Source organism: Anomalospiza imberbis, chromosome 5, assembly GCF_031753505.1.
Source record: "Anomalospiza imberbis isolate Cuckoo-Finch-1a 21T00152 chromosome 5, ASM3175350v1, whole genome shotgun sequence".
In the NCBI taxonomy this organism is placed as follows: domain Eukaryota; kingdom Metazoa; phylum Chordata; class Aves; order Passeriformes; family Viduidae; genus Anomalospiza; species Anomalospiza imberbis.
In genome coordinates, this window is record NC_089685.1 from 37,567,448 (window position 1) to 37,586,355 (window position 18,908).

General features: G+C 39.0%; 1 protein-coding gene across 13 annotated transcripts in view; it reads left to right on the forward strand.

The window, feature by feature from the left end:
- Positions 1 to 18,908, forward strand: part of NAV3 (neuron navigator 3) — a 515,975-nt gene that overhangs the window by 328,406 nt on the left and 168,661 nt on the right. For all 13 annotated transcript variants that reach the window (XM_068190278.1, XM_068190277.1, XM_068190279.1 and 10 more), the window contains 2 exons: positions 4,698 to 4,815; positions 5,530 to 5,582. In XM_068190278.1, the coding sequence (XP_068046379.1) occupies positions 4,698 to 4,815; positions 5,530 to 5,582 (171 nt within the window). The remainder of the gene's footprint in view (positions 1 to 4,697; positions 4,816 to 5,529; positions 5,583 to 18,908) is intronic.

An 18,908-nucleotide genomic window follows, 5' to 3' on the forward strand; every position in this document is an offset into this window, starting at 1 on the left:
GACGAAGTGTCATGCATTATTATTGCATTAGGCTGACTGCACTTCTGAAACCCATCTGACATTGCCCATTTGGCCTTAATTGTGGGCGGTAACATTTCTGTATTAAAGAGGATGCTTTATATCACTGCCTGATGTATATTACATGGTTCATGATTAAACATTTTCTAAAAAGGCAGTAACCTGTGAGATCCTCTCCCTTTCTCACTTCATGAAGCTACCACATTACAGAGTGTTTTGCTTCATTGCAGATCCTGCCAAGCAGCTCTACTGTGCTCCTTGTAGCTACGTGTGAAGTATCGAGGTGAAGTTCATAACTATATTTGGGTATCAGGGTTTATTTCCTCTACTATGTTGGAGGGGAGCATGACGAGCAGTTGAGGAATGCTAGGGGAAACCGTTATTAGCGTGAGCAGCCTGTGCCAGGGCTTGGGTTGCCCTGCCGAATCCTGTTTGTGGTGTGAGCAGTTAAATCATCAGGCTTTGGCATGGGGCTCGGACCACACAAACACAGGAGGATCGGGTCTGCTCCGTTATCGTGCTCCTGAGACCGGTGCTCCGCACGGCAGAGAACAGCGGCTGTCCCCTGCGCTGCCAGCCATCCCAGGTAACAGCGGCTGTCCCAGGTAACAGCGGCTGTCCCCTGCCCTGCCAGCCATCCCAGGTAACAGCGGCTGTCCCAGGTAACAGCGGCTGTCCCGGGTAACAGCGGCTGTCCCCTGCGCTGCCAGCCATCCCAGGTAACAGCGGCTGTCCCAGGTAACAGCGGCTGTCCCCTGCGCTGCCAGCCATCCCAGGTAACAGCGGCTGTCCCGGGTAACAGCGGCTGTCCCCTGCCCTGCCAGCCGTCCCAGGTAACAGCGGCTGTCCCGGGTAACAGCGGCTGTCCCCTGCGCTGCTGGCTGTCCCAGGTAACAGCGGCTGTCCCAGGTAACAGCGGCTGTCCCAGGTAACAGCGGCTGTCCCGGGTAACAGCGGCTGTCCCCTGCCCTGCCAGCCGTCCCAGGTAAGAGCGGCTGTCCCAGGTAACAGCGGCTGTCCCCTGCGCTGCTGGCTGTCCCAGGTAACAGCGGCTGTCCCGGGTAACAGCGGCTGTCCCCTGCGCTGCCAGCCGTCCCAGGTAACAGCGGCTGTCCCTGCGCTGTCGGCTGTCCCAGGTAACAGCGGCTGTCCCAGGTAACAGCGGCTGTCCCAGGTAACAGCGGCTGTCCCCTGCGCTGCCGGCTGTCCGGTCTGGCGCTGGGGACAGCTGTCCCCGGTCAGCCGTGCCTGGACAGCAGGGCGGTAGGAGAGGAAGGCTGGCCAGGAAATGAGTAAGTCCGCAGCCCGGCCCAGTGTGTGGCTGTAGCGCGGGGTTACTGGAGCAGCGGAGAGGGGAGGAAGTGTTGCAACAACACGCACGTCTGTGTTTCTCTCTGAAACAGCCTCGTTATAGAAACATCTAAGATAAGAGGATTTTGGGGAAGGATTGCTGCACAATTAATACAAGATGTCGTGACCTATTGCTAGTTCTGAGAAGAGGGAGAGCTTGCAGACTTACTCCTTAGAGCTGCTCTGCACCCAGTGGAAGGGAAGGGCTCATAAAACGGCGACTTTCATGAAGTTACTGATTTTTGGTCTGTTCTGAGTTTTCTCCCATGATAACTAAGTATTGTGAACGATGAAGCACACTAAAGCTTTATATTTACCCAAGGATTTAAAGATAAAACTTATGAGGTACATTGATACTTGAAAACTGTGAAGGGGAAAGTCTCTATTTCACATTACTTTTACATGAGAGAATTTAGTGTAAAAATATTATAGTGGCATGTGTACATTCTTATAATTTCACGTGTCTATCTTAATGCTTTTCATTTTTTACAAGACTCCTGACTGTTTGGGTCCCCAGAAGAATGAGATGAATGAGAAAGACATCCTATGGGGAAGGGGGTAGAAACAGAAGCAAGTGGTATTTCCTCCAGAAAGAGAGGAAAAAAAGTGTGACATTCCACTGCCAACTGGGTGTTGGTTTGCTGTATTGTCTCCATCAGTAAATCTCTGCCTTCTTGATTTTTTTATAATATATCTGAAGTGAAAAAAAACTCCTCTTTCAACACAGGCTCCTCCCAGTACTGTTTTTGTACCATTGCATGACTATTAAATGCTGACCATCAGAAACATTTTGGCATGATGTGGATAATCAGCCTTTGCTTACAAAATACTGTTTGCATTCTTTATGCTTATCACTTTTAAATGAATGAAAAAAGAAAATTATGAAGGAGTGGATGGATCAGTGAAGTCCATTCTTTGAATAGTAGACACTTGCAAAGCAGCTGCTATATTGAAATTTCCTTGTCTGCTTAGTAGGAGGATAGTTCAAATTGTAGTCAGAATTAGGACTGATACGCCCGATTATGTGAGGGTGTGACAAATGAAAAAGGAAATGCCTGGTATTTTTATTTGTAATATGAAACTGACCTATAATAATACTTGTGGTATTAAATTTTTTATGTTCCAGTGGATCACTTTCATTGGAATACAGAAAATAGTTCTGCTTGTATTAATAGAGAGTATTTTTGAAACATTACTTTAAAAGTATGACTGAAGTTGAAATACTAGTAGTGGGGAATATATGATGCTATGGGTGTGGTATGTGTCTTTTATCATCATGGTTTCATATTATTTTAAGTATGTGTTCATACAGTCTTTATAGAGACCCCACATTCACTCCATATGATTATATGGCTGAAGAAACACTTTCTTAGCTACAGTTTGCTTTAAAAAAAAAGCAACATTTTAATGGAGCCTTTTATGTTACTCAGCTGTAATAGGGGAAAAAAGAATATCAATCAGTGAAAACACTGATTTCAGTCAGTGAAAGCACAAGAGATTCAAGTGGACTTCTGTGTAGCAGGGAGAGTAAGGGTCCCATTTAACAGCAGCATTCTTTGACTACAGAGAGCTGAATCCGCATCCACAGTTTAATTCTGTGGAGTTATTTAAAGTTCTAAAGCTGTCAAGAAAGCTATAACAAATCAACTGGTGATCCACCTGCAAGAATATGAGAAGAGATAGAGTAGACCAAACAAGTTATATTTTTCTCTCTTTTAATAAAGAGGGAGAAAATCTGTGGCAAAGATACTCAGGTAGCAAAGGAGTCCTTAGCAGGTGAGCATGGACTAAGTAGTGATACTTTTGTGGGGTGGAAAGCAGATAATGGTTCTCTGGGTTAGGCTCTGGACTGAGAATTGCATCTGTTTTCCCACCCTGGCTCTGCCACAGATTTTCTTGATGAAATAAGCAAGTTGTTAATGGCTTTGGCCTCTGTTTTTCTCTTCACAAAATGGGATTCTGACCCCTTCCTCTCCCAAGGGTCTTTGTGGTTAAATTAAAGGATGTTTATAAAGTAAACTTATATTTTTTTTAAATTAAAAATATTGCAGTTTCAACATTTTCAAACAATATTCTCAGCAGAGAAAGACTCTTGGTTATTATATTTACTCACATGGTGGTGCTATCATACATATGTGCTTTCTCTTAGTGGTATCATCCCACAGCATTGGGAGGTTTGGGAGGTTCTGTACAAGTCCTGTTTTCTGGAGTGAGGAAAGAGGTCACAGACACCCTGCAAAAGGGAGCCAGGGCTGGCTGCCAAAGGCCACAGATACCCTCCTGTTGTTTGACACCCCCTGCCAACCTCCACTTCTATGAGCTCCCTCTGCATGCTGGTACACCCCAGTAAGGTGTGAGAAGCTCTTGGGGTGCACTTCTCCTTTGGTGTAGAAGGGAAGGTGTCCCTCTTTTCCCACCCTAAGTAAACCTGGTTCTGCTTGTGTGTGTGCTGTAGGTGTTACCAAATGCTCTGTGTACATACACACCTTATGAAATGCCTTCAACCTCTCTCTTCATACCCCTCTCCTCCCTTATTTTGGAGGATGTAATTCAGGTGGTTATTTTGAACCTTTTGTTTACAACTGCCATTTTTGTGCTGCCTGTTGCTCAGTATTTGGTGCTGCTCAGTCTCACTGTTCCTCCCTCCTCTTTAGGCAAAGAAAGGGCACAGCATATTTCCAGAATATATGTACTCTAATTCCAGTGGTTAGACTACTGTGCATCTGGTGCTCTCAGTCTCCTCTGTGTACATTAGAGCACTTTGAACTGTAGGCAAGGGGGCAAATGACTTGTCCCTGGGCAGTGGGACACAGTGATTACTGCATAAAGTGGTACAGAGGCTTCACCAAGCGCAGGAACACCAGCGACACCCCAATTAATCCTTACTCAAACACTGGCACATGTCTCTTCTATCACTTTCTCTTAGGCAGCCCCAGAGTATGAATGTTGTTGGAAGGGCATGTATGGAGGTAGAAATATGGTGGGAGGTGGAATTTTGGTAGATGTGATTGATTTACGACAGGGGTTTCCTTTACAGTCATAAGGGGAATTTTGCTTGGTCACAGCAAGTTTGAACCCTCATGAAACAGCCTGAATCATTTGAAGCTAAAATAAAACAGAGGATGGCAGGGGGAGGGGCATGACCGTTAGGGAGAAAAAAAAAAAAGTAAAAAAAACCATTAAAATTGTTTCCCTTAGTGCTGACTTCTTAAATGGGAATGTGTTCCAGAATAGTTCTGCTATGTAAGCCAACATTTGTTTCAAGACTTTTTATTGTCTTTTTTCCTCTCTTCCCCTTCTTCCCCTTGCCCTCCCTCTCTGCTCTGCAGATTTACACTGACTGGGCTAACCACTACCTAGCAAAATCTGGCCACAAGCGGTTGATCAAGGATTTGCAACAGGACATTGCAGATGGAGTTCTGCTAGCAGAAATCATCCAGATCATCGGTAAGACCAGGGCTGAGGGAAGCACTGCGAGCTGACTCCTTGCGTGGGAGAATATATAATTTAAGTTGAATGTATTTAACAATAAGATGAACCCGGAATAATACAATTTGACTGGGTCCATATGTCTCTGATATTTGTGTGGTTCATCCTTGTCTTAATTAAAAAATATGTTTATGTGAGCATGTTTGGAAGTTGCTGTTTAACCATACTTTAAATGGCCAGAACTGTATCTTACACACTTTGAATTGTCAGAAATGAATGCTCCATTAAACCATATGTCTCCCATGTGTGCATTTTGTTAGTTGGAGTGGCTCATACTTTCTGGGATGCCTTGAAACTGTATCCTGACCCTGCAAAGACAATTGTGGAAGATTTCATGTCAGCAGTTATTTTGCAGGGGCTGAAGAATTAGCAGCGACCTCCTTCGCACTTCCCCCTTTGCATGATTTGGCATATGGAAGCAACTGCTGCTAACAAGAGTGTTGTTACTGTACGACTGAGCTTTACTTAGAAAAGAGCTCTCTGTCAACAAAACCCTCTGCATTTTATTGCTGTGCCTTTTCTGCTTTTCTTCAGGGTTTTTTTTTTCTGTTTTGATTTTTAGGTTTTTGGGTTTGAGTTTTATTCTTTTTTTTTTTTTTTTGAGCAGGGGTTGGAAAGGAAAGTTTTATCTCATTGTTTACTTTTGCTTTTCCCCTCACTGTTTTTGTTTAGCAAATGAAAAGGTTGAAGATATCAATGGCTGTCCACGGAGCCAGTCTCAAATGGTAAGAATAAAATATATTTGTAGTTTGTGTTGGTACCACTCCACCTTCCTAAAATGCTTTTTAATAAGGATTTATGTAAAATAGGAATATTCTGTCCCATTTTTACCATAAAGTCCTAATTCTCATAAGGGTTCCTGATACTTGTTTTCCACACATGCTTAATGTTTTTAACTTTGTTTCTGTGCTAACTTTGGATCTTGAGATAACCTGGCAGCAAAATTTCATCACTTCTAATTAATCCAGAATTGCCTTATCAGACCTGTTCTTCTGTGGATTTAAATAATTTTATTTAGCTTCATTTTAAGGGCAGTGAATCCAAGAGTAAATTATTAAGTGGAGTCTTTGTGTCTGGAAAACTGGTTTGATAAACAACACTTGCCAAATTATTTTTTAAATATAAATAGCCTTTTGGATTGTCCACTGTGAAGTCCAGTTTGATGAACTGACTCCAAGGCTTTCATAAATAGCACTTTAGTCATATAGCTCTCTGAGCTATAGCTGGCAGCTGTCTAAAGACTTCTTAATACTCTCAGACAAGAAGCATTTAGTGACTGTGATTCATAGGGAGTCCTATTAATCTTTTACTGTGTTTATGGCTAGTCAAGTACATTTAATAAGATGAAACCTCCTTAGAACACTGTGAAAGTGGCAGACACAAAATCTGAGCCTCAGTAAAATCACAGTCCATTTATTGAATCATTTGCCATCCAAGTCATGCTCTCCCATGCTGAGGTCTTTGCCTTTCTATTCACATTCAAATAGTATATAAATAAGGTGCATAATTGTGTAGCTGGCAAGGATTTTGGAGTATAGTGATTTGGTTGAACTTGCATAATAGGAAACTGCTGAAACTGGGTTTAAGAATGGACATGAAATAGAAAAAAAAGTGCATTTTTTCAGTGCATTTTTAAGGGAGGAAGGTGTTTGCAGCTTTTTTCTCCAAAGTGTCGAAAGGGAAGGGGAAAATTTTTGAGTACTAGTGAAGTGAATAATGGGGTCTTTTGTTTCTTATTGTTCAAAAAATGTGCAGGTTTAGAATAAGTTTTTTTTCTCTGACTTTCAGACTTTTTGAAACAGTCCATAGAAAGAATACACACATTTTCCTTAATAATAGTTATTATTTTAATTACTCATATTACAGCAGCACCTAGTGGCCCTGGCTGAGAACTCTGGGAACTCCAGCATGGAACTCTAATATTACAGCCACAGATCAAGAGATAATCACTCTCTACTTCAATCATGTTAAAACTTGCCATTCCAGACAGGCAAGAGAAACAAGGAGGCACAAAAGCACAGGGAAATGGTGTGATTGTCCAAGGTTATGTAAGTGGTTAGTGGCCATCTGGGACTGCTTAGGGACCCACCACTCTGTTGTCTATCGAGACAGAAATGACAGAAAGATGAGCTGCAGAGAGAACTATCCACTCTAGCAATGTTTGCATCTCCAAAACAATACTGGTGTATGTTCCTTGTTGCATTTTTATGTGGAAAAGAGATTCTTGATTTCATCTATAGCTCCATGCACCTATGGAGGAAACATGGTCAGTGCATGCTCATGCGGCAGCGGTACTTGTGGGTCTCCTTGTGTCCATCTTTCTCCCCCTACAAGCCAGTGTCGCAGCTCAGCCTGACCAAAGAATATGTCCCAGGTGCTCTGGGTGTCAAACCAGGTGCTTTGAAAGCTGCTGTACATAGCCATACATCAATGTTTTCACAGTGACTAAAGTGTCACATTTAGCCACTTTACTTCATAGTAATATATTTGTTTATCTATCCTTTGACACAATCTCTTCACTGAATTGTTTTATCTCTACAGACTGATCAAATTATTCTCCTGCCTTTTCACATACCGGTTTTATACTGCTGATTTCTTAACTGAGTTAGGAAATTTAAAATATACTGAAGTCATTCAAACTTGTCAGTTTTTCTCTTAGAGACCCCAAGTTTTGAGCCTGCTCTCCATTTGTTTCCTTTGGGGTCTGCACTGGTCTAACCTAGCCAAAGGTTAGGTAGGTTAAACCAAACCTACCATTTTTTCAGGTAATTTTCCTTGGCAGTGCTCAGTTTTGCTAGCCTGCTCAGTTAATTGTAGGACAATTTTCTTCTTATAGCAATGAACTCTTGAGGTGTTTGTGATATGCAGAAAAAAAAAAAGAAAACAGTAGTCAAAGCTAGTTTGCATGTTGTATGTTTGTCATACACCAGTATGTAGCAATATGTCCTGTCAGTACATGCTAGAACATCAGCCATCAAACCAGCCACAGTCAAAATACTCCAATAACATTTGCTAGCCATTCATTCACTGCTTTAATATAAAAAATTTTAGTTAATAAACCTCAAGAATCCCACTACCCTCTTCTTGAACATACGTTTTCATAATCCTTGCTCTCATTACTTGCAATTAAGGGGAAATGTTTTCTCTATTCATCTGCCATTTGATACCCTTTCCAGGAGGCCTTTGATAGCCATTTTCTGAGGTCTAAGATATTTTATTATTAGCTTTAAAAAAGCTAGGGAGCACTGACATGGGTTGTCTGCTGTTGGAAATTCTTGATACTCTCTGTGGATGATATTGATACCAGTTCATAATTCATCACTACCAATATTCCCAAATTCTGTTCCACTCATAATTTGGTTTTCCTCTTGCCAATGGCATCATCTTTCAATTGAGGCATCTCAATTTAGCTGTTACTGAATTTAAATTGTAAACGTATTTTAATGTTTATTTTAAATGTGTATAAAATGCTTGGGGTTTAGTTTTTCTTTACTTAGTTCTATTGCAATGTCTTGCACCCTATGCTCATTTTGACATTGATGTATAAATACTTGCAGACAAGTTGAATTGGCTCCATAGGTCCAAGTTCATAAAAACTAAAAACCTTGAAGCCCAGCAGCACCCAGTTTCCGCATAGTTAGCTTTACCAGGATTCATTATGTTCACCCATTTGATGTTGTACACAGAACCTGAGTATCTGAGATATACTGGGGGATAAATTATTTCATATTCAAATCTCAGAACCTTTAAATAAATGAAATCAGTAAGAAAATCGGGGAGGTTTTGCTTGTTTGCTGGGTCAGTCTACTGTTGTTAAAAGATTTTAGTATTTCTTATTAATTGTTTTCATAAATATAATAAGGATTTAAACCTCTGTGTATTAGAGCATATGTTGTCTGTTTGGAGTGTAATGTAGAGTCTTGCCTATATTTTCTGTAAAGCTATGCTTCCCAGGAGCAATATAGAGCTTCTATATTTTCATAATCTCTTTGAATCCCTTCAATGAAAAATAATGCCACATGAATTTTTATCTTTTCCTTGTATGAATTATTCCATAAGTCTATCAATTAAGGACATTTCATATCATCTTTATTTATAAAATAATGGGATTTCAAGGGTTTACCTTTTGATAAAATCTAGAGCTAATTCCTTTCTGCTTCTTTATAACCCATTTGTTTCTTTAATTTCTGTTTTAAGATCCACCATCATCCAACAGCCTTCTGGGTAGAAAATATGTTATAAGGCTTTTACCTAATTGTTCAAAAAGAAAGCATTCAGGGTTTTTTTTCCTCCAGAACAGAAGATAAATATAATGGAAAATCTCCAGTGTTTTGGCTTTTAATACATCATATCAAACATACAGTAAGCACACAAAACATACCAATTCAATCCAACATGGGGTAGCTAGAGAAAATGCAAGAAAATCAAAAGGTGTTGGACTGAAAATCCTTTAATGGTGAGATTTTCAGTTTTATTCCTAGTGACTTTTTAAAAATTTGTATTTCTGTTCTTTCCTCATGTAGTTTTTAGTGCTGTCAGCAGCATAAATCGTAAAATAAATTCAAAGTTGACGAAAATTTTTAGTTTATTGCACTTCAAGTTGATTTTTCCTTCAGAGATCAATGCTGCCTTAATAGGTGTTTTTTAGAATTACCTCTTACTACTTTCCACAAGAAATGTCTCTGCCAATACCCATCTAGGTACAAAAGCATCCTTAAATTTTGTTGCTAGCAGGGGTTTTCTCATAGTTATGATAGTGCTGGAGAGACTTTTCTTACTAAAGAGTTTCCTAGTGTTGTTGTATGCACTTCATGAAGACTATTTTTTATTCTGTCAGTCTGATCTTTGGTACACTTTTCTACCAGTTTATACAACCAAAGGTATGCATCAAAGGTAATTTTATGTTTTAGAATACAAATATGCTGCAGTCCCACAGAGAAAGTCGAGTTCACTAAAAATACAAGTCTTGTTCATCCTGGAAATCAGGGAGTGGACAAAAGGTGTTGGAGCTGAAGAACATTGCCAAATTGATAAGAATCTTTAAAGCTTTAGCTATCAGAGCTAGCACCAATTTTGGGTGAGCAGCAGTGAATCTGATAAAAGTGGGAATTGGTGTGACTATGTTTAGAACTAATAAGATAATTTCTACAACATAGTTCTTGATTTCATTAATAATGCCTTAAAAAGATGCTAATAAAATTAAAATGTTTAGTAAAAAAGACAGAAGAATGCCAAAAATGTTGCTCTATTTTATGAGACTGAAGAACAGTTTGTGTACATTAACAAGAGGAAGGTGGAGTAGGTGAATAGGTCTCTGCTTCACCAGGGAGCTTTTTCTGTGAGAGGGAAAGTTAAAGAAATGTGTGAAGGCTAAAGACAGACCAAGTTACCCTGTACATACTGGTAGACATTGCTTTGTAATTTATTTTGCTCTATGTACTCTGTAGTGTTCCTGTAGTCCCGCAGAAACCCATGGTGGCTCCAACTCTGCTTATATGCCTGGGTTTTTCTCTGGAGGAGGACAAGGTTGCAAGAGGATAGGGTGCATGCAGGTCTCTTCTTAACAGGGAGCCAGCCTGTGGACAGGATAAATGGGTGGCAACTGCGACTGCTAAATGTGCCATGTGTCCTTCAGACTTCCTCTGATACAGATGTGCTGGGCAGACACTGTGGAGTAGCACCCATCCATGTCCAGCAATGTCAATATCCAAGGATGAGAACATCAGCATGATACTCTGTGTCTAAAAATTGTTTGTGAAAAACAGCATAATTGCGTATAATGTAAGAATTGAGGGTTCTACTAAGGTTCATGAATTCCATGTGAAAATGTGTGTGGTATGGTTGTGTGTAGCTCTTTGAGGAGCAGGAAGCCTGAAAATGTTATTCCTATGTTCACTGTCAAGTGGGCTCACATGTGAGCTCTTCCTGCCTGCACAGTTTTGAACTGCGTAAGTCTCTCCTAGCTTTGCTGGTGCAGCTGTTGGTGAGATTGGCTGTATGGGTTCAAGATATACTTTTTGTGCTTTGGAGTAGCTCCAGGTGCTTTGGAGAAGCTTGGTGAGCCTTCCATGCAAGCGTGACAGATTGAAATATGTACAGCAGTTTGTCTGGGTGAAGAAATATGGTCCCTTGGGAAACTGGGAATTTAATCTGAGTTTTGAAAACTAACCCCAGCTCCTTTAACGTGTGGGCCAGTTTCTTCCTGCAGTGACACCTATATGACCCCTTTGGACATCTGTATAACCCCCTTTTTTTAAAATTCAGACCATATTGTCTACACTTTTGTGCAGCCTCAAGCCAGATTGTTGTCCAGTTGGGAATTTCATTAGGACATTTTGCCCTCAGTGTAGATGAGCCTGTCCCCAAAAGTTAGCAAGCTCCCATCAATTGCATTTCTTCCTTGGACATTCTAAGTGGTGTTGGAAGAATCATGATCCCCATTCCCTGGCAAAACTGGGTCATGGTACTGCACAGCTTATATGTTCTTTGGTGTCCTGCCTCACAAGGATTTACGTACCTGTTAATTACACGTTTCTGTATCCAACTCTTGTGGTTTGTCAGAATTAAGTTTCATGCAATAATTTTATGGGGGGAACTGTGGGTTAAATACATGTTAGAGCCACACTGGTGACAAACAGTTCTTTTCACAATCTCTTCTCTCCTGTCTTGCAACACTGGCAGCTCTAGGTGGAAGAGCAGACAAGGCTGATACAGCTCCATTATGAAGGGATATAAGCAGATGTTTTTCTGTGAGGGAAATGACATTTCTCAACCTGATACATATTCGAATTTCCCATTCTCTGATCACACTTTCAAGTATATATTTGTGCATAACTAGCTGTGCTTTGTGAGTTTCTTCACTAGGTAGGTGATTTACATTAAACTTTTAACCTTTCTGGGATTCCCAGAACCCAAGGGCCCAATTCTGTCCTAGGCAGGAACATGTCCTAACTAGCCTTCTGAAGATGCTTTCTTGGACAAGTCCTCTCATTTCCTAGGTAGATTCAGGGTGTGATCTTCTTTTTAAGAATTAATCCCATTCTCACATCCTTCCCCAGTGATTGTCCTCAGCTGTTTGAGGGAAGACTTCCTTGAACATGTTTGACACATCCAGACACTTGCAATCCACTCTTCAGTGTATAATGTACAAGATGGCTTCAGAGCATTTGTAATTTGTTTGGCATTCAGTGAATGCTGAAGCCAACTATCACTGAAGTCTCCCATATTTCAAACTCTTAAATAATGAATGATGAGTGCAGGTCAAAATTTTAGAAGCTGAACTTCAGGATTGGAGTTTCCTTCTTTGTTTTAGACATCAACAAAGCCACTTTATAAACTTGTATATGCCTTGCAGGGGGCTCATCTCTTTTTTATGTAATCTTCTGTGCCACAGAAATTTAAAAATTCTCTGGCAAAAAACAATACATGTAGATATACTGACAGTGAAAATACGCAAATAGATAATGCAAATTGAAGAACAGCTACAGGAAGTAACATCTTCATTAGTGTAGACCTTGAAGTTTATTTTTTTGTTTGCAGATGAAATTAACTTGACATAATGGCTAGAGTAAAAATGAAAATGAGTGTATCAAGACTAGACATATGTGTAACCTCAAACAAAAAAAAGATAAAGAGAATAATGAGGGTCTGTATAAGAATACATTTTGGGAATAATTGTGACTATATGAATGGAGAAGACTAAAGAAAGGAAAGAGAACAGTTTCTGTAAGGGCAAGGTTAAAGGTGTTAACGATGGTTGAATCTCAAGGATGTAGATGTTTGAATTCTTGTTTCAAGTCTTGCTGATAAGAGATTATTAATGTTATTAACACAGCCAATTTGAGTAAGATGAGAGGCAAACTGGTTTAGCATAGAACTGGAAGAGGAGGAATTCCACGTGCTTTTGTAAACAAACCCTAAAATTTCCAGGAACTGAAGAAATTTAAGAGAAAATATAGATGGGATGACAGCTGGACAGACAGAGTAAGAGTTGCCTTTTTGTGGTAGACCAAGCATATTTTTACTCTGAGAGAACAGGGAAGCTGAGGAAAGGATGGAAGAACTGGTGGAAGTGTGAGATTAGTTGAGAATAAAGAATGGAACACTTCATTCATCCTGCCTAAAGAATGTTACTGTCTTAGAAAGGCAGGGGAGGAAAAGGCAACAAAATAATATCTTTTTTTGATATGGTTTGATTCTAGTTTGACTTCTTGTGAGACCTCTTTATTCTACACTGAAACAAGCAGTTCTCTTTACATTTAGAGCATTACATTTCAGAACATTAAAAGGACCACAAGATTTGTAATAATCACTATTCACAGAATAACTCAGAGTTACTCACTGGTATCAGGCACTGAGATTCATATTCCCCTGAGTCACTCACATTTGACTGTCTGAAACCATAAAAGAAAATGCCACAGGAACACATCCCGAGTGTTACTTTACCAGACTAGAAGTACATTATTCATGAAGTATAAATTGTATTCTGTTATTAGCCTTTTTGTTTATACTTACAAAAATCCCTTGTGTTATTACTGTGTAGAATCATATGAGAATAACTCATCTAGATGTTAATGATATAATCATGTAATGAAAAGTACATATATTGTGATGAATACTTATACAGTCTCCAGGAAATCTACTGTGTCACTAGGTTATAGTTGAGTTTGCTTGGTTAGGACTGGAATTAGGGTTTTACACACTTTGCTCCTGTAGACCAAGACTACAGAAACACTGAAAGATCATTTTGTTCCTTAAAGTCACCTCTTTTCCCTCAAACACTGCCTTCCTTCTCCCTCTCCCCGCTGCAGTTCCTTGGAATCCACCTCCCCTCAATCTCAATCTGGAACATGCCACTTGAGCTCCTGAGATATGACCATCTCACCCATCTATCTCTTCTCCCCATCCCTCACCTGTGTTTGTCAGGAATGTAAATCAATCAGAAACTTGACTTAAACTGTATTGGGAGGACATGCAGAGATTAAATAATGCAGTATGCTTGAAAACTAATGAGTGAGGTACATTTTGAAATATTTATTGTTTGAAGAGATGTAGTTTACAGTCTCTCCATTTCACCCATCTGTAATTAGCTTTCCATGCTCTTCAGTTTTTCGTTGTTTTTTTTTATCCTTTTTTTTTCCCCTCAGAAATGTCATGTGAACATGAGTTTTGGAATAGAACAAATATTAGCAATGCATATGCTTAGACAAAGAGGTGAGGAATAAATGGCCTTGAAACCTCCATTAATAGCAATACACTGAAAAGTCTTAACATAAACATGTGGTTGAATACATACACTCAAATTGACAATGACATACATGCCAGAAAGCACCTGTGGTTATAAGACAGTAACAGATTTTTCCCAGATAGCAGCAGCAGATTACAGTAAATATGTCTGCTTCATGATGGTGTATTTTTATCATCTTCTATAGGGAGCGTGCGTTATAAATACCAGGAATGTCTAGAATGTTTACTGGATTTAAAAATAGAAAAGAAAGTGCGTGATATTTAGCTGAACAGCAAAAATGCATATTTAAGCTGAACAAGAAAATAAACAATGTATCTGAGTTGGTTTTATTTTACAGTATAACCAAACAAGGCTTTCTGGTAATGTTGAGATTTTGTTAGCTTTCTAGATTTTTTCAAATGTCTGATTATTTTGGAACAGTGGCAAAATGCCAGTTCTCTTATAGTTATAGTTGAAGACTTCTATTTAAATATTTTCTAATCACTCCCACTTCTGCTTAAGCTTTCATAATTTTGAATGCTGTATGTTATTTAGAGAAGGTCATTGTTCTGTGTCTGTGGAGCTTTGAGTTCCCTCAGAGAGGTAGACTTTTCACAAAAGAACGTTTTTTAACATTGAGGTGAAGTACCCAGGCCTTTCACTCATCCTTCTTCCTAAAATAATCTGCCACTGCCTCTCCTGACAATGAAGAATTCTGAAGCTTCAGTAACATACAAGTCCCTTGAGAAACAATGTGACTTTGTGTTTTATTGTGTGCCTCACACACATGGCCGTGCATCTCTGTAAAGTACCTTGTGGAGTTCTGATTGCACTCTCAATTATTTTATTCACTTCCAAATGTATTTAAGCCCCTCTGCCTCTCATTTGTGAATCAAAGTTTGTGGGAGCTTTTAAATTCTTGGAATTTCTGTAATATCTGGACATCTTGTCCAGATGAGAGCATGAGATGGCCACTCTTCTGCAGATTTGCCAGAACTAATATCTCTGTCCCTTAGGGTGAGTCCAGATTAAGTTTCGAAAAGAACTACTACTACAGATTTTGAGAATAAAGCATTAACATCTACAAACAAGAAATGAGGGCACACACTAAGTATGAGCATCATCAGCTTTTACTGATGATTGGTTGGGCAGGGAAATGCAACTACTGGGAAGATGTTTTAATGGAGACACAGGAACTGTGCAATTGTCCATAAAATGCTGTCTGTGGTGTGCTGTGTAAAGCAGCAGAGGGTGCCAGAAAGCAACAAGTTGTGGCTTCCGTTGTAATTAAAGCAATTAAAAACATTAGGGTGGAACAGGGTTTGTATTGTGAGTTAGCTGCAGAAGGGAAGAAAGAAGACACCCTTCTTGTAATTTTAACCACTTATATATGTTTAAAATTAAAATAAACACTAATCAAGAAATGATCAAGCCTTTGGAGGTATTGTGTGGTACATTATGCCTAGGTTGACAATACTGGTGACTCAATCATCTTTTTGGTCTTACGGCAAAGAGACTGCAAGACATGAGGCTAATAAAGTGACACAGAATGCCCTAGCAATCTAGTTGTTAATTACAGACTAATGTGGCAGCAAAAACTATCCTGCCTTACTACATAAAAAATTATCATGTACATTAGAGAGTCTTGACACACTCTCCCTGCTCTCCTGTTAGAAAGTAAGATATCAAAAATTTGAGTTCTTTCAGCAGTATTGCATTGCTTCCAGAATATAATACAATTAAAATGTTAGAAAAGGAAGAGAAAGAATGAAAATAGGTGCCTATTGAAACTACTATCATCTGTCCAGATGTATTTCCTCACTCTGCCCTTGATCTTTGCCGGAACAGAAGCTGCCTACATCTGCTGCAGCTTAATGTGAGTCGGTTTCATGGAAAGAATGCCAAATCTGCTTGATTTTACAGTGTCTTCTACATACTCACCATTTTGGAGTTCCTTGACTTTTTTGCACACTAACCCGCCTAACCTTGTGCTTTTATTTGCCCAGAATTTTATTTGAAGAACAAATTCCTCTTTGAACCCTGCTGCAAATCCCTTCCACTTACAGCCTCTCCCCAATGTGCTATTGCTGGCACACATGACTAGCATGCAGCAGTGGTCCATCAGGTCAGTATTCCCTCTCTGAGAATGACAATGTGAGGAGTGACTTAAAAAGAACAATTGACTCTGGCATTTTTTTTCCTTCATTCTCCTCCTCTTACCCCAATATCTAATGTTTTGGTGTTAGGGAGTTAGAATGTACTTCCTTGCCTGCTCTTGCAGTATATATTTATGCACTACTGTTGTAATCACCATATATTCTGTGAAATGTCAAAATGAAACATGCTGTATTTGTCAGAAAATGTGTCATGTCCTTCACAATCATGTCCACAGCCATGGGACCAGATGGAGAGTAGTCATGGCTGTTTCACTAATTGAAATAACTGCTCTGGCAGCCTTCTCTTGCTGTCAACAGCACATAGATGGATCTGACCACTCTGAAGTGGCACCAGATAACATGAGGCACCTGAAATTCTGAATTAGTAAAAATTTAGACAGACTTTGAACTGGACTTAAATACTGATGTTAACTCAAAATATAAATTTTATTACAACTGGCGACCCTATTATAGGCAATGGTACAGATGTGTAAATTTGCTTAAATTAACTGTAGAATAAGCAAGTTATCACAATGACTGCTTATTTCAATAGCATTAACGAATCCCTTTTCATGTGAAGGCTTTTGATCAAGTTAAATAAAATATTAACACAATCTCCTCATTTTTTTATGTAACTTGTCTGTTTAAATGCACTATGACCTGAAACTTAATACATAAATAGTTAGAATACAGTACAACCATTTTTGTCTCAGCAGAAATAAATAGTATAAATAAAAATATAGTAATCTATTTGGCAGCTATCTGATGTGCAGGAATTATTTAAAACACTCCTAGTCTGAGTAGCCTGCTGACCATATGATCAACAGATGACCACATGAAATAAATCAGAGGTATACTTATTTGGAGTTGAACTTATTTTAAGTCGGCCCAGTGTCTGGATATGTATTAGTCTGGGCAGGGTTCATTTTCAGTGTCTGTTCAAGATTTTTTTTTTCTGTTAGACAAGGTTATATTCAGTCTCACAAACTGATCATACATATTTTTTGCCTTTCTGATTGTTTATATCAACTTAAAGCATTTGTTTACCTATGCAGTTCCAAGCAACTCTTTCAGGTGGCATCTGGACCCACACCAAACCCATGAAGTTCTGAAAGGTGAATCTGAACAGTCTTCCTGAAAGAGAAATATATCTGTATTTTAGCTTGTAGCTTTTGGCAGTCTTTAATTCTACAACAATTAGATGATATTTTGTTTAGGCTTGTATTGGCAGCTAATTAGAAGCTTGTTTGGTTTATTCATACCCATTGATTCTTCAGTGTTTCTTTGGAATTACAATGGGAATGTACAATTGGCTTTTTCCTCTAGGGGAAAAAAGCACCACAAGAATTTTCTTTGGGTCTTGGTTTCCATACTTAAGAACCCGAGACCTATTTTCATGTAATAGTTTATATTAATTTTTTTTTTTCACAAATAGTAGTTCTAGTTTTTTTAGAGTAACTAAATTATAGTCTTCTGTATTCTATATTCTAACTGTACACGTAACTAAGCATCCCAGCCTTGTGAGCTGTTTTGCCTGTCACACAGATTTTCTCAGTAATTCTTCCCAATAACAACTTTAAATTAGGTGTTTGTTGTTCTTCTTTTGGTAGGAGCTCTTATTTAGTTCATGGGCAGATCAGCAGTAACACTCCAGGGTAAACACATGTGCAAGGGTGTTTTCACAGTTCTTGTATATATAAAGCTTCTATTTAGATTTCTTGGCATAAACAGTTTTGAAAGATTTAGATTGTTGCATCGTATGAATTAATGTATTTGAAGATATGCGCCCCCTCTAAAGCCCCTCTAAAATGCCTTTTTTTTTTTTTTCAAGTAGTACTGGCAGTATTTTGGAACTTTAAAACACTTGGATGACTATTTTAAAAGATGTTTCCTCCTACACTTTACACTTCATTGGCTACAATTGGAAGTGATGTGACAACAAACCCTAAGTGCTTGTTAAGGCTTCATTTTATAGGCTTGAGCACTTCTGATATTTCTCTTATAGCATTTGGCTAAGAAGTTAAGAAAAAAAAATCTGACCCTTTTGAGCTTACAAGCCGATATCCCACTGCCTTCTCTGGTTCCAAGTGCTTTTATTGTCCCTGACCAAGAATCTAGACTTGAGATCTTGTGAAAATGTGGAAAATTCTTACCATAGTTATGAGAAAAGGGCAGAGATAAGAAAGCATGAAAGCTGTTTAGAAGCATGGCATGAAAACATGTACCTCATATTCCTATGTAAGCTAAACATGGTTTGAAATGCAATGCTCAGGTACGCTAGCAAAACTGAAAGCCTGAATGTGAGTCTCTTTTAAAGATGTCTGGTTTAATCTGAATGGTTTTGATAACCTGTGATGTCAATTCACCATCAGGTTTTCTTTTCTTTTTCTTTAGGGCTTAGATCAATTTGAGTAAGTAATATGAAAACTAAACATAGAGAAAAATTAGTAACTTATGTTCTCTAATGCATATCTTCCTAAGGAATTTAATTTCCAGCTGGAGGACCAGTCACATAACCTTAGTCCTACAGAAAACTCTGGGCTGTACTTTTAGAGGTTGCTAATAACAAGTATTTTTTTATCCCTTTTCATTTGATGAGCTCAATGTTCTACGAATACTGTATGTTCTATAAATTCCATAACTATTCCCAGGGTAATATGAAAAATATA